This window comes from Bidens hawaiensis, unplaced genomic scaffold (genome assembly GCF_021521415.1).
Source record: "Bidens hawaiensis isolate Kalapana, Puna unplaced genomic scaffold, B.hawaiensis_p1.1 tig00020020_1, whole genome shotgun sequence".
NCBI lineage: Eukaryota > Viridiplantae > Streptophyta > Magnoliopsida > Asterales > Asteraceae > Bidens > Bidens hawaiensis.
In genome coordinates this window covers 415,448-430,113 of record NW_027493039.1, presented here as the reverse complement: position 1 = coordinate 430,113, position 14,666 = coordinate 415,448, and the positions used below count along the sequence as shown (strand labels likewise).

Genomic DNA, 14,666 nt, shown 5'->3' with positions numbered 1-14,666 from the left:
CGTCTATCACCACTTCATTAATCAAAAATCGGGTTACAATGGTGGAGATTATGATTTGTGATACAGTATTTTCTAAGTGTACGAGCTGTGATAGAGAGACTGCTCAGGTGTGTGTGAATACAATGTGTTTTCTAACTGATCATAATCTCAATTATATATAAAAGATAATAACTAAATGAAGTTATTAATAATAAAGACTATTAACTAATAATCCCTAAAAATACGCCATGCCTTCAATATAAACGTAACAGCCACTTTGACCACGTGCTCCATCACTCAAGCTGCGAAATAGGGGGTAGACCAGGTCTCTTAGCCGTTACATCTGTCAAATATATTGTTTTACAAAGGAACAATCGTTAGTAAATAATAAGTACTGAGGATCCTTGATCCTGACGGGATCTGACTAAGGATAACTGATCCAAGAACATATGCCAGGATAACTTATCCACAGTGTTAAATTTCTGTGCACTAACAGTATGTATGTATGTATGTATGTATGTATGTATGTATGTACGTATGTATGTATGTGTGTATATATATATGTATCTTAAATATATATAACAAAATCTCCCTAAATTCTCCCAAGCCATCAGATTGCTTTATTTTTAAATGAAGGCTTCTTATGCATTTGACTTGAATTAACAGGTATGAGTCTCCTTAAACTCAGATAGCTCTTAAACGGGTTATGACATCTTATTATATTAAAAATTAATCCATCAAGTGTTTTATAAAAAAAATATTATTTATAATTAAGAAACTATTTTATAGTAAAAAAAACACGTCATGGGTCTCACCAAACACAGATAGCTTTTAAACCGGGTTACAACATCTTATTTATTGGTGAAACCCTTTTATAATCAAATCCTAAGTATATTATTAACTTTCTTACAATAAATAATATTAAAATCCCAAAAAAGGATATAAATATTAGACTGGGGACTCGCCCAAACCGGGATTTAGCCCAACCTTAAGTGACGTGAAAACGCCAAAACCTTAGCTAACATGAAAATGTTATAAAACTTTGTCTGGAGATAACGTGAAAACGTTATAAACCGGTGGTATGGTACGTCTACCATAAATTTTAGGACCCTCCATGTAGCCGAAGACAACGAAATTGTCAGCCACTAAGCGTGTATTGGTCCCGTTGTCCCAGACTATACATTGGATAGCGTGCGCTCCAGGCGAGAGTGTAGAAACTCTAATTCATAAGAAAGGTGAAAACCTTTAAACCTTGGAGGGTATGACCATCGGGGGTCATACCCAATCGTGGGCTAGGCCAAGGAAAATAACAATGTACCTTAGGCGTGAGGGAGAGGTGACCAACCTTTTAGACATTGAACTTTTTATTGAAATATGCATTGTTACTTAAAAACTTGGAAAAGATAAATGTTAAGAATACTTTATCCTTAAATTAATAACAAGAATATCAAATGAATAAGTGATCAGATAGATATTACCAATTTTAGGATCCTTGATCCTAGATGGATGCTTGATTTTCGAAGGATACTAGATCCTGACTAGAAAAAATACTTCTTGAGATGGATAGCATTCTATGCTCTTGGTAACCTGTTGCCTTACATAGTGAGCAAATGATATGCCCCCTTTCCTGCCTCCGACTCGATCTGATAAGGACCTTCCCATTTGGGTGTTAACTTCCCATCATCCGGATTGGTCGTTTTTTGGAAGGCTTTCCTCAAAACTAAATCTCCTTCTTGAAATCTTCTGATCCTTATATTTTTGTTGTATGCCCCAGCTACCCTTTGTTGATAGGCTGCCATTCTGATCTTGGCCATGTCTTTGAGTTCTTCAATAAAATCCAAGTCTTCGAGAAGGATTTGTTCATTGGCCCCAGGATCAATGCCCCACTTCATGAAAGGCCATGATGAGGATATAGGATACATAGGTTCTGCTAGTTGATGTAGGATGTTTGCATCCCTTTGACAAGCACCACATTTCTTTGAGTATTCCATGGCATCTCTTTTCATTTTTGGCCAGAAGTATCATGTTCTTAGAATCCTAGAAAACAGAGCTCTACCTCCAGTGTGATTACCACAATCACCTTCATGAAAATCTTTGAGCACCTCTTGAATTTCAGGATCCTCGATGCACCTCAGATAGGGACCTGCAAGAGATTTTCTATACACAGTATCTTGTAAAATAATGAATTGTGATACCTTTAATCTAAAAGCTTTAGGATTTTCCCCTGTTTGGATCTCTCCATTTTGCATGAATTTTTTGATTGGAAGGATCCAAGATCCTACTTTTGAAGAGGATGGAAGATCTGTATGTTCTCCTGTGCAATCCACTGTTATCTTCACGGATTCTTGTTCTACAATTACCGGAGACAATATATGAATGATGGGTATCTTTACATTATCCGGGATCTTCTACGATGATGCTAAGTTTGCTAAGGCATCTGCCCCAACATTCTCTTCCCTTGGTACCTGTATTATGCTAAACAATTCGAAGGATTTTACTAATTCCTTCACAACATCTAGATATTTGATTAGTTTTTCTCTTTTAACAGCATATGAGCCATTAAAGTGGTTAGCAATCCACAATGAATCTATATATACTTGAATATACCTGATCCTCATGCACTTAGCTAATTGCAAACCTGCGATCAGAGCTTCATACTCTGCCTCATTGTTCGTTGCTTGGAACTCACAGGCTATAGACTGGGGTAATATGTCCCCCTGTGGCGATTTCAGTAGGATACCTAATCATGTTCCTCTTACGTTGGAAGCTCCATCAGTGAAGAGTGTCCAAGGATCCTTGCTCTCTTCTAGTTGTTGAACCTCCAAATCAGCTTTTTTCTGCATGTCGCTAATGAAATCAGCCACAAAGTCTGCGAGTGCTTGTGACTTGAGGGTTGTTCTAGGCTCATACTGAAACCAACCATCCTTCTTGACAATTCTGGCTTTCTAAGAACATTCTTAATAGGATAGTTAGTTCTCAAAATAATAGTATGTGTTTCAAAGTAATGTCTCAATTTAGTAGAAGCCATAATAAGTGCAAGAAACAATTTTTCTAAATGAGAATACCTGGCTTCTGCATCTAAAAGACTTTTACTTACATAATAAACGGGATGTTGTTCACCTTCATGATCCTTCACAAGGACGGCACTTACAACATTTCCTGAAACAACTTGGTACAGATATAAGGATTCTCCATCCACAGGCTTCATCAGAGCTGGAGCTGAGGATAAGTAATCCTTCAAGGCTTTGAGTGCAGCCTCATGCTTTTCCGTCCACTCGAACTTCTTATTTTTCCTATGAATGTCGTAGAAATCTTTGCACTTCTCGGAGGATCTGGAAATGAATCTGTTGAGAACAGCTATTCTTCCTGTCAGCCTTTGGATATCTTTAGCATTTGTAGGAGACTTTAGGTTGATCATGGCTTCTGTTTGCTCAGGGCTTACTTCTATCCCGCTTTTAGTCACCATGTATCCTAGAAACTTTCCATTCGTAACACCAAAATGGCATTTTGACGGGTTCAGCTTCATGTTATACTGGTCAAGGATATTGAATGCTTCTTCAAGATCTCTGAGGTGATCCTCAGCTCTCTTTGACTTCACCACCATATCATCTATGTAGACCTCCATAGTTTTGCCTAACTGATCCTTGAACATCATGTTGACTAATCTTTGATATGTTGCCCCTGCATTTCTTAGTCCAAAAGGCATAGCAATATAACAATATATGCCGGTAGGAGTCATGAAGGCTGTATCCTCTTGATCAGATGGTTCCATCTGAATTTGTTGAAATCCAGAGGAAGCATCCATAAAGGTAAGCATTTCATGTCCTGCCGTTGCATCCACCATGGAATCTATATGTGATAACGGGAAAGGATCATTGGGGCATGCCTTGTTTAAATTAGTAAAATCGACACACACCCTCCACTTTCCATTCTTTTTAGAAACAACAACCACAATAGCTAACCATCGAGAATACTTAACCTCTCTGATCATACCGGCCTTAAGAAGTTTTTCAACTTCTTCTTGTATGACCGCGTTCCTCTCAGGAGCGAATTTCCTTCGCTTCTGATGGACGTGTTTAATAGATAAATCAAGGCCTAATTTGTGAGTAATTACCTCTTTAGAAATACCTGGCATGTCTGAATGTTTTAAGGCAAACGTGGATTTTCTTCGCTTTAGGAAGGATATTAGATCCTCCTCGATCTCGTCAGGGATACAAGATCCTAGGAACACCTTCATGTCTGGATCTTTAGGATATAAAGGTACTTCTTTTAGGTCCTGTTCTCGAGCTTCCAGTACATTCCTAGGATTTTGCGGTAATTGCTATGCTATCGTCTGTTTAGCTGTGGGCTTCATGGATGAAGAATAATAATTCTTTGCCTCCACTTGGTCACCATCTATCCTTACTACTCCCTAAGGAGTTGGTAGTTTGATGCACTGATGGTAAGTAGAGGCTACAGCCTTCATTCCATGTATCCAAGGCCTGCCAAGAATAACGTTGCAACATGAAAGATTGTCAATAACACAAAAATTTTGGTAGGAATTTAACCCTTCAACGTATATTGGAAGTTTAATCTCCCCCAATGTTTTCTTGGTTTCACCACTGAAACCCATTAGCACCGACGTTCTCGGGACGATTTCCGAGTCTGGGATGTTCATTTTCTGCAGTACATCATGTTGGATGATGTTGACCGAGCTTCCACCATCGACTAGGATCCTGCGCACATAATGGTTAGCAATAAATAAAGCTACAATCAAACCGTCATGGTAAGAATCCTGGATGTTTAGTTTACTTTCTTCATCGAAGAAGATCCTTTTGTCGGTTTTTAGAGTGGTGGATACTATTGGTCGGTCTTCGTTATCCATCTTGATTTCTTTTGCAAGTCTTCTTGCTGCAGAGAAAGAAGTTCCACAAACGTCTGAACCTCCAGAGATGAAATTGATCATTCGGACATCCAGCTTATCCTGGTGAGGATCCTGGATCCTTGAGTCGAAGAAGATTCTCTGATCAGTCACTTGAGAAGTGGGGATAAGCGGTTTTCTTTGATCGTCCAACTCGAATTCTTCTGCGGGACAAGAAGTTTGAATCACGTCGTATTCTCTTGAGATGAAGTTGATCACGTGAGCGTCTGGTGGTGGTGGTGTTGCTTTTTGTGTAAGATCTTCAGGATCCTGGATCTTGGGTTTCTTCCTTCCCAAGAGTTCTTTAAAGTGACCTTTGCTCAGGAGGTATCGAATTTCCCTCCTTAAGCCAATGCACTCATCTGTCATGTGGCCAAAGTCTTCGTGAAAGGCACACCACTTTGACTTGTCTTTGAAGGCAGTCGTCTTCTCATTCTTTTGGGGCCATCTTTCTTTCTCCCCTAGATCTTTCATGGCACAAATCAAGCCATGGGTGTCTACGGAGAAGCAATATTCGGAGATGCAGGGATAGTCTTCATCATCATCTCCTTCTTCGACTGCTCGTACGTTTTGATTGTTGAACTTGTTGTACGACTTTGTGTTGTTGTTCCTGTATGAGGATCCTTTATTTTTGTCAGGGGATTCTTGCTTTGTTTGATTCCCCAGACAATCCTAGATCCTCTTGTCATCTTCCAACCGTATAAACCTTAATGCTCTATTCCTTACTTCATTTAGAGACCTGCAAGGAGTCATCACAAGATCATCATAAAAGGGGGAGCCCCTCTGAAGTCACATCTTGAAGGCCTCAACAGCAGTAGGCATGTCAAGATTAGGAATTTCCAATGCTTCCCTGCCGAACCTCGTAACAAAATCCCTAAGGGATTCATCACTTGGTTGGACAACTCGGTAAAGATCACTAGTTAACTTCTCAAATTTCCTGCTACAGGAAAAATGACTGTTGAACAAGTTAACTAAGTGCGAAAAAGAAGTAATTGAAAAGGGAGGAAGACTTAGCAACCATTTCAATGCTGATCCTGTCAGTGTGGATCCAAAGCCTTTGCAAAGGCAAGCTTCCTTGAGTCTCTCAGGGATGGGGTTGATCTCCATCCTTTCTCTGTATTGCGCCACAGGTTCTTCAGGATCAGTGGTTACATCGTAAGTCTTCATGTTGGGGGTTTGGAATCGCTTCGGGATTTCAGCATCACAAATAGGCGGAGCAAATCTGGATAATTTGTGGCTTCCATCAGGTATCTCGGGGATTGGTCATATCACCCCGGGAACACTGGATATCATATCCTTGAGCTTCTGTAGCTCCTTGGCCATTGCTTGGCTGATACCTGCATCCTGCATGGAACTACGGTTAGCTTCTAAGGATAAAGGATCATACAAATTACCTCTTTGCTGGGAGAAAGTTGGCATCTCGGATGAGTATCTGGGATAAGAAGAGTCAGCGATAGGAGTAGGAACACCCAACATGATAGTCTGCATGGGAATGAAATCTCCTTCATGGACTTCGGAGGATTGTTGATGTTGGATTCCCAAGGATCCTTGATTTTGAAGGAAGGATCCTTGAGGCTGGGAATTATAGGATCCTTGGTGATATAACCCAGAGGACCCTGGTGGAATGATGGATAATCCCTGCTGGAATAATGAGGATCCTTGAGCCTGTTGACCCATGAACCCCTGTTGAATGATAGATGATCCTGGCTGAAACAGTGAGGATCCTTGAGCCTGTTGACCCATGGACCCCTGCCATGGATCCTGGACTGGTGAAATCCAGCATACTGGGCATAAGAGGAGTGTGATTCTCCGCTGGCCTCTAGTATTCTTGAGATCTTCTATCTCACGAAGGATCCTTTGGTTGGTTTTGTTCTGCTGCTCCATATATGCTTTAACCAGCGAAAACATAGATGAAACATCATTGTTAGTATTAACCACCGGGGCAGCAGCAGCGTTTTTCGAGCTCTGGAAGACTGGTAGTTGCGTCTTGCTTCAAGCAGCAGTTCGTTGTGCTCCCGTGATTGGCGGAGGCATCGGTGACAAAGTCCTTGATGAGAGAGGAACTGATGAGGGCATGGTTGATGAAGCAGAGGTTGATTGAGAGGCCATTGATAGTGATATGGGTATGAAAAAATCGAAAATGGATAGGAGTAATATGGATTATAGCACCAATTACCTCACGGTGGGCGCCAAATTGTTTTTGACAAAAATCACTCAAGGATTATGTATCCAAATTCGTTTAGTGAGGATTAGTGCTATGGTGATGAAAACAAGTATGTATCGATTGCAAACACAAACACACGGATTTGTTACGGGGAAAAGCCCTTGATCTGGTTCGGATCGCCGGCACAAAAACCCCGGGTGATGACAAATCGTCTATCACCACTTTATTAATCAAAAATCGGGTTACAATTGTGGAGATTATGGTCAGTGATACAATATTTTCTAAGTGTACGAGCTGTGATGGAGAGAATGCTCAGGTGTGTGTGAATACAATGTGTTTTCTAACTGATCATAATCTCAATTATATATAAAAGATAATAACTAAATGGAGTTGTTAATAATAAAGACTATTAACTAATAATCCCTAAAAATCCGCCATGCCTTCAATATAAACGTAACAGCCACTTTGACCACGTGCTCCATCACTCAGGCTGCGAAATAGGGGGTAGACCAGGTCTCTTAGCCGTTACATCTGTCAAATATATTGTTTTACACAGGAAACAATCGTTAGTAAATAATAAGTACTGAGGAACCTTGATTCTGACGGGATCTGACCAAGGATAACTGATCCAAGAACATATGCCAGGATAACTTATCCACAGTGTTAAAGTTTTGTGCACTAACAGTATGTATGTATGTATGTATATATGTATGTGTGTGGGTGTGTGTATATATATGTATCTATATATATATATACGCCTCATAGATTGATTAATTAATCTATCTAATGTTAATGTATTTCAACAAGGAACATCCCGTTTGATTAGTTTTTATCATTAGAATATGGATCTAGGATTATTAAACGAGCCGAACAAGTTTTCGTTATGGAAAGTATCTTAAACGAGTCGTTTTCATGAACCCGAACTGAGCTAGATGTTGGTTTGGCTCGTTACGACGTTTCAGCACCAACAAGCTCAGGTTTTCACCTTCGGATCTTGGCTCGGGATATGGGAGGGTGTTTGTGTGTGTGTTTTTGAAGGTGTAGGCTATGGTGTATATATAGATAAAAATGAAAAGGTTTAGGGTTTCAGGGGTATTTATACTCCCTTAAGCCCATGGACCTAAGACCCATTCAATCCCTTATTCCATCTTTTAAATGTCCAAGTCCACCCTCTAATAGTTTATTTATCTAAACCAAAAAACGACACGTTATTGAATAAATGAAATTTCTTTTACTATTATTATCATCAAAAATAGGATGTTACAATTCTGATCACTATTCAAGAAAAAGCCAATGCTGACTTGGAGGTGGCATTTTAGAAGTGTGTGTCATTGTTTGTTAAATTAATAGTCATGAGAGAAATACTCGATGTGCAAAATCCAAAATCTTTTGACTATTTTAAAAAATGTCACTAAAAATAAATTTGAAACCCAATTACATTTAAAATTCTAACTTTAATTTGTATTACATTTTCAAGTCAAAACTTTGAACCCGTAACAAGTTTGACGTTTAATCTATTTGCATTGTAAAATTTTTAAAAATATTCATATTACCTATTTTTTACCTGTAAAAAATTTGAGCCAAATGTAGTTAATTTATACCAAATGATATATTTACTAACTTTTAACCCGTAATAATCAAATTTAAGTTCCACGAAAAACCCGAAACAATATTTGAAAAAAACCCAAGAAACTGAATATGATAAACTTTATTATATTTGAATGTGATTGATATATACTATCCTTACAATTTAACACATATATGTATAGTTTACTAAATTAACCAAAAAAATAAATAGATAGATTTAAATCATATATTTATGATTTATAAATTTATATCACATTGTAAAACAAAAACCAATAGACAAATGGTTTTATTTTTAAAAAAATAGATAAACTTTTAAACATATATTTATAATTTAATGATTAAAAAATTACTTCTTAAATTAAAATAATATTAGACTTGTTTTTTGTTTTTTAATTTACAATCTTTTACCAATATAAAATAATATATTTATGATAACATTTAAAATTATATCATTTCAATATTTAACAAACACGGTTTCTGTTGATTTTTGGATTTTACCAAGTATGTTGTGAAATATATTTTAATAATGTATAGTGGTATAATATGTAAATATATATCTTTATAAAAGTATATAGATATAATATAAATAGAGTTTAAATAAAAGTTAATACTTTAATCATGTTGTAAATATAATATAAATGAATTGAAAAGGAAAGTGAATAATTATTGTTCTGTGACATATACTAGTTTTGGAGGGGAAAAAATTGTAAGGATTAACCACAAACCGACATGTGTGTACAATTATTTTACTTTACTAGAATAGGTAGATTATTATTATTATTATTATTATTATTATTATTAATTTCCAAAAAGAATATTTGTTTTATAAAAGCTAAGGGTCTATTTTGAAATTTTACTTAAAAGTTTAAAATGCAATATAATCCAAAGTTCAAGGTGAAAAAGTGAAAAAATATGGTTTTAAAAGAAATCCTTCATTTTCGTCATGGGTTACCGACTTTCCGGCAACGCGGTTTTGATTCCGGTGAGAATTATCTATCAAATTAATAACCAAAATAATTTTATATGTTGACTAGTAACTATTACTCTAACAGTTCACCACCATCTTTGAAATTTGATTTGGGTTTTTAACCTTCCATTTTAATCGAGCGAAAATATTGGATTTACTATGGATACGAAACGTGTTATTATTTAATAAATATCGACACTTACTCGAAATCGGTTCGTCTTCTTCCTACGTTTCACTCCGACACCGATTTCTGGCGAACTTCGTAAATAACAAATTCGAGGTAATTTTTTTATACCATTCGATTCCTCTTTTATGTCTGAACAAATTTTAGGATATTTTTTCTTTTTTTAAAAGAGAAACCAGAAGAACCAGAATAAAATTTTACTTTATATTTTTCTTTAATATATAACAAAGAATAAATGGATTTATAACTAAATCCGGTTTGAGTTGCTCCACTCCTTTGTTTTTTGTTTCTCCTGGTTCTTTATTATTTTATTGCACTACTTCTGCTTTTTTTTCCTTAACTATATTTATTAAAATAAGTATCTATGTTTCATTAGGCAATAAATGATAGGGGTGAGCAGAAAACCGAATTAATTGAACCTAAACCGAATTAATCAAAAATACCGAGCCGAAGCATTAACCGACGGTTAATTTTTTGTTTTTTGAAAAGACGAATTTTCGGTTTCGGTTTTCTATTTTTAAAAAACCAAATAAAACGAACCGAACCGATTAATGGTGATGAAGATTATGATGACTAGGACTAAACTTTGAAAATGAACAAGATGATGAATGAAGATTAGAACTAAACTTTTTGGTGTTTTTTGGTTAAGAACTTTCTTGAATTTTAAAATCTATTACTCTAGCAACTTTGTATACGTATGGTTCCACGTAACATGTGTCTAATTTTGTTTTTTGTGTTCAATATATTTGTGGTACTCTAATACACTCTTACAAGCTTAAAATTATCATCTTTATTTTTTAATTTTTTTTGCAATGTCTACACATAATTAAATAAACTGACTATAACCGAACCGAAACCGAAAATCGAAAAAACCGAAATCAGACGGTTTGTATATTCAAAAACCAATGACTTCGATTTCGGTTTTACCTAAAAACCGAACCGAACCATGCACAACCCTAATGACATAAACTTCTCATTGTTAAATTATGATAAGATTTTACAAAAATTGCTTACGTTTCCATCATACTCTTAAAGCAAATACTCTTAGCAAATGACAGATTCCTTAATTAGTATAAACTAAATGATTTACGAGCTAAATAAAAATCATTTACAACTCGTGTTTTATATATTTTTTTTGAACGACTAACAAAACAATATACTAAAACTAAATCCAAGTCACCTCTAGCAAGTTGCTAGAGAAATAAAAGAGTGAATAGCCATTTTCGTCCCTGTGGTTTGCGATTTTCGCCACTTCAGTCCAAAGTTTGATTTTTTGTCAATTTAGTCCTAGTAGTTTTCATTTTTAGCCTGTTATATCCTCCCGTCTAACGGCATCCAAGTATGCCGTTAGCTTAAGGGTATTATTGTCTTTTTCTTTTTAGTTTTAGATTATGTTTAATTTAAATCAGTTTTCTTTTCCTTATAAGACCAAAAGCAGAACGATGCCCTAGCTTATCAACCTAATTGTTCCATCAAAACTCTAGATCATCAATCATGGTTTTCTGCTCATGTGGTTGGCCTACTGTGATTCGTACCTCATATACGGAGAGTAACCCAGGAAGACGGTTCTTTTGTTGCAGCAAACAGGTAACTTATACAATTGTATTGAACAAACATTTGAAATTAGGTTTTTTTCCCCTAATTTTTGCCCTAATTTTTGTTAATTGCAGCCAAGGAGTTGTGGCTTTGTTGTTTGGATGGATCCTCCAATATGTCAAACATGTACTAAATTGGAATTGAAGACCAAAAGAATGAAGTTTGCATTGACTTTTGTTTTGGTTGTTTTTTTCCTTTATGTATGTTTCCACTGAATGTTGAAGTTGTCTTGCTAAGATCTCTTTGTTGTATGGTCATCGTACCACTGTATTGTCTTTTGTAGTACTAATTTTATGATATGAAAATGTATGGTCTTTGTTTGAACATATGGTTAGATTAAACAACTCAATGTTTGATTAAGTGTTTTGTAAAATGTTTGACAAGCTAATTGGTTGGTTTTGTGTAAAATGTTTGACAGGTCAATGGTACCACTGTAGTTGACTTTTGTAAAAGTCAACTATGCAGATTGTATGTTTTTGTCTGCAAAGTACCAAAATTGGTTGCTTTTGTATGTTAAGGTCAAATGACTTTTTGCAATCTATGAACATAGGTCCACCTGCTTGTTCAGATCAAACAAACAGGAAAAAAACAGACAAACAAATAAAAACCAATACAAATTACCAAAATGCCCTTTAACTACAATCAACTATGCAATTCAAACAATATACCATTAGCCATTCCAGTTGACATTTGTAAGGTCAACTAACCAATACAAAAGATTACAGGTTTTAACATAAAGTAAAAAGTACCAAAAACATCCTAATACCAAAAGATTACAAGTTTTAACATAATTAAACATAGTACCAAAATATTACAATACCAAAAGCAGTTTAACATCCTAATATTACAATACCAAAAGCAGTTTAAACCCCTGAACAGCCTGCTGCATCAGTTGCATCAACTTGTGTTCCTAAACCTCCTGCTTCTCTTATATCTCCTGTTTTCCTCTTCTTGCAAGATCTCTTGTTGTGTCCTGGTTGCTTGCAAATATCACATGTAACTGTACGACCCTTCCTTGGCAATTTCTTGGCTTTACCAACCTTTTGACTCAGTAATTCAATTTCCACAGCAGATTTCTTTCTATTCTTTTTTGGTCTACCAATCTGCACATGGTGCTTAGGAGCAGTCAATTTAGTGGGCCAAGGGGATGGTGCCCATTCTTCTTGGCCATTGATTGGATCTATGGTGTGTGCATAAACATTCTTCCATGTCTCCAACCAATACACTTTGTCAACCCATTTCTCTGGCACACCATCATCCAATCCATGTTCACCCATATCAAAAATACATGCCACTGCATGCTTGCATGGAATCCCAGTCAAGTCCCACATTCTACATGTGCAAGACCTTTGGTCAACTGTCACAACATATTGCTCTTGATTTGGACCACTAACTTGATACTTTGTAGCCCCATTCCAAATGACATTACACTTAGTGGCATCCTTCTTGATTTTTTTAAATGAAACTGTAACATTTGGTGTTAATGGACCTTTACATTTTGCTATCTTCATATGCACTTTCACAATTCTTTTCATTAGGTATTCCCTAATGAACTCTAGGCAACTAATGATAGGGAGGTCCCTTCCAGGTGTCAACTGCCTATTGAACACCTCACACATGTTGTTTAATTGCAAATCACTTAGTGCCCTACCTATAGTATAAGCATAAGTAATTCAACTGACAAGGATGTAATTAACAATAATGTAATGAACAAGAATGTAATTAATAACATAAAAATACCAGTAAAATGTGATAGTGACCAATGCCTTGGTGGAATTTCCTTCAACCAATCATATAACTCCTTATTTTCTGTAAACACCTGTTTCATTGCTTTATTAAATGTCTGAGGAGTTGTTGCATATACACACTTCCAGTACAGATTCTTTGCAGCTTGACCCTTCCACTTTTGTTTCATATTTTCTTCAATATGTCTTGCACAATATCTATGTTCAGCATTTGGGAAAACTTTTTGTATTACAGGTATTAAGCCCTAATTTTAAAACAAAAATATTTGTAAGTAATATGATATAAAACATAATCAAGTGTTAAATAATTACCTTCTGCCTGTCACTCATAAAAGTGAAATTAGAGTTAGATGTCAAATCCAGATCATCAGCTAAAATCTCCAAAAACCATGTCCATGAATTGGTATTTTCTGATTCAACTATTGCATATGCAACAGGATAAATACCATTGTTGCTATCAACTCCAACAGCAGTTAAGATTTGGCCTGGGTATATCCCCTTCATGAAACAACCATCTAGCCCCAATAATTCTCTCCCACATAATTTAAAGCCTTCCCTCAATGGAGCTAAACATACATAAATCCTCTTAAACTGTCTAGTTGGGCTGCTAGGATTACATTCACTTTCAACATCAATCTTGATAGTTGTACCTAGCATAAGTAAACAGTTTTAAGATACATAAGTAAATATTTTAGCAAAACTACACTAAAATACATAAGTAAACAGTTTAAGATACTTAAAAATACATACCTGGATTGCATCTAACCACCTCTTGACAATATTCTCTAAGAATAGCATACTGACCACTAAAATCATGCACAACATTCTTTTTAGCAACTCTTTTAGCCTTGTAAATCTGGTTAGGGGTGACTTGAACTTGCAACCTCCTTTGAATATTTTTTTGCAATTTCCTCATACTTTCATTTGGGTCCTCTTCAAGATCTTCCTCCAGTTCCTTTGCCAACCACCCAACCGTGCATAAGCTTACAGTTCTAGTTTGTAAACATTGATGCTCAGTATCTAATGTTGTCACACACCATATTCTTTCAGCCCCATCAAAAGACACATGTAGGACCCATGGGCAAGTGGGAGGAGGAATCTTATTCTTTTTAGGTTTGGATTTATGGCTGGAACTACCCTCTTGGGCCCCACAATTTTTTTTACATTTTCTTTTCCTTCTTGGCATGAGATTCTCTTCCACCTCATTTGTCTGGTTATCATTATTTTCACAACTACCCATATTTAAATTTCTCCCCAAACACACTACACGATACCTAATCTTGTCATTCTTCACAACATGAAGTTGTCTCCTTGAATGAATTGCATGAGTCTTCACCATTTGCTTTATCTCATCTTTACCACCAAAAGTTTGACCCAAATAAAAATGACAATATTCTTCATCAGTTTCTTTTGAGTGTGATTTTCTCTTTTTTTTCTTGTTCATCCTAATAGCTCTTTGCAACATAGTATCATTATCAGGATCACTAAGACTATCAATATCATGTAGATCTAAATCATCTAACTCATCTCCTTTATCTTCAACA

At 36.0% G+C, this 14,666-nt stretch overlaps 2 protein-coding genes across 2 annotated transcripts; both read right to left on the bottom strand.

Annotated features, from left to right (window-relative positions):
* Window positions 1-12,240: 12,240 nt before the first annotated feature.
* On the bottom strand, window positions 12,241-13,323 carry LOC143559671 (uncharacterized). The gene is made up of 2 exons (XM_077048174.1): window positions 13,118-13,323; window positions 12,241-13,028 (listed from the first exon to the last, which is right to left on the bottom strand). The coding sequence occupies exons 1-2, from the start codon at window positions 13,290-13,292 to the stop codon at window positions 12,241-12,243; spliced, it is 963 nt and encodes a 320-aa protein (XP_076904289.1). The 5' UTR covers window positions 13,293-13,323.
* A 51-nt stretch (window positions 13,324-13,374) lies between these two features.
* LOC143559677 (uncharacterized) lies at window positions 13,375-14,387 on the bottom strand. The gene is made up of 2 exons (XM_077048175.1): window positions 13,873-14,387; window positions 13,375-13,772 (listed from the first exon to the last, which is right to left on the bottom strand). Exons 1-2 carry the CDS (start codon window positions 14,360-14,362, stop codon window positions 13,423-13,425), a joined length of 840 nt encoding a protein of 279 aa, XP_076904290.1. The 5' UTR covers window positions 14,363-14,387; the 3' UTR covers window positions 13,375-13,422.
* Between the last annotated feature and the right edge of the window lie 279 nt (window positions 14,388-14,666).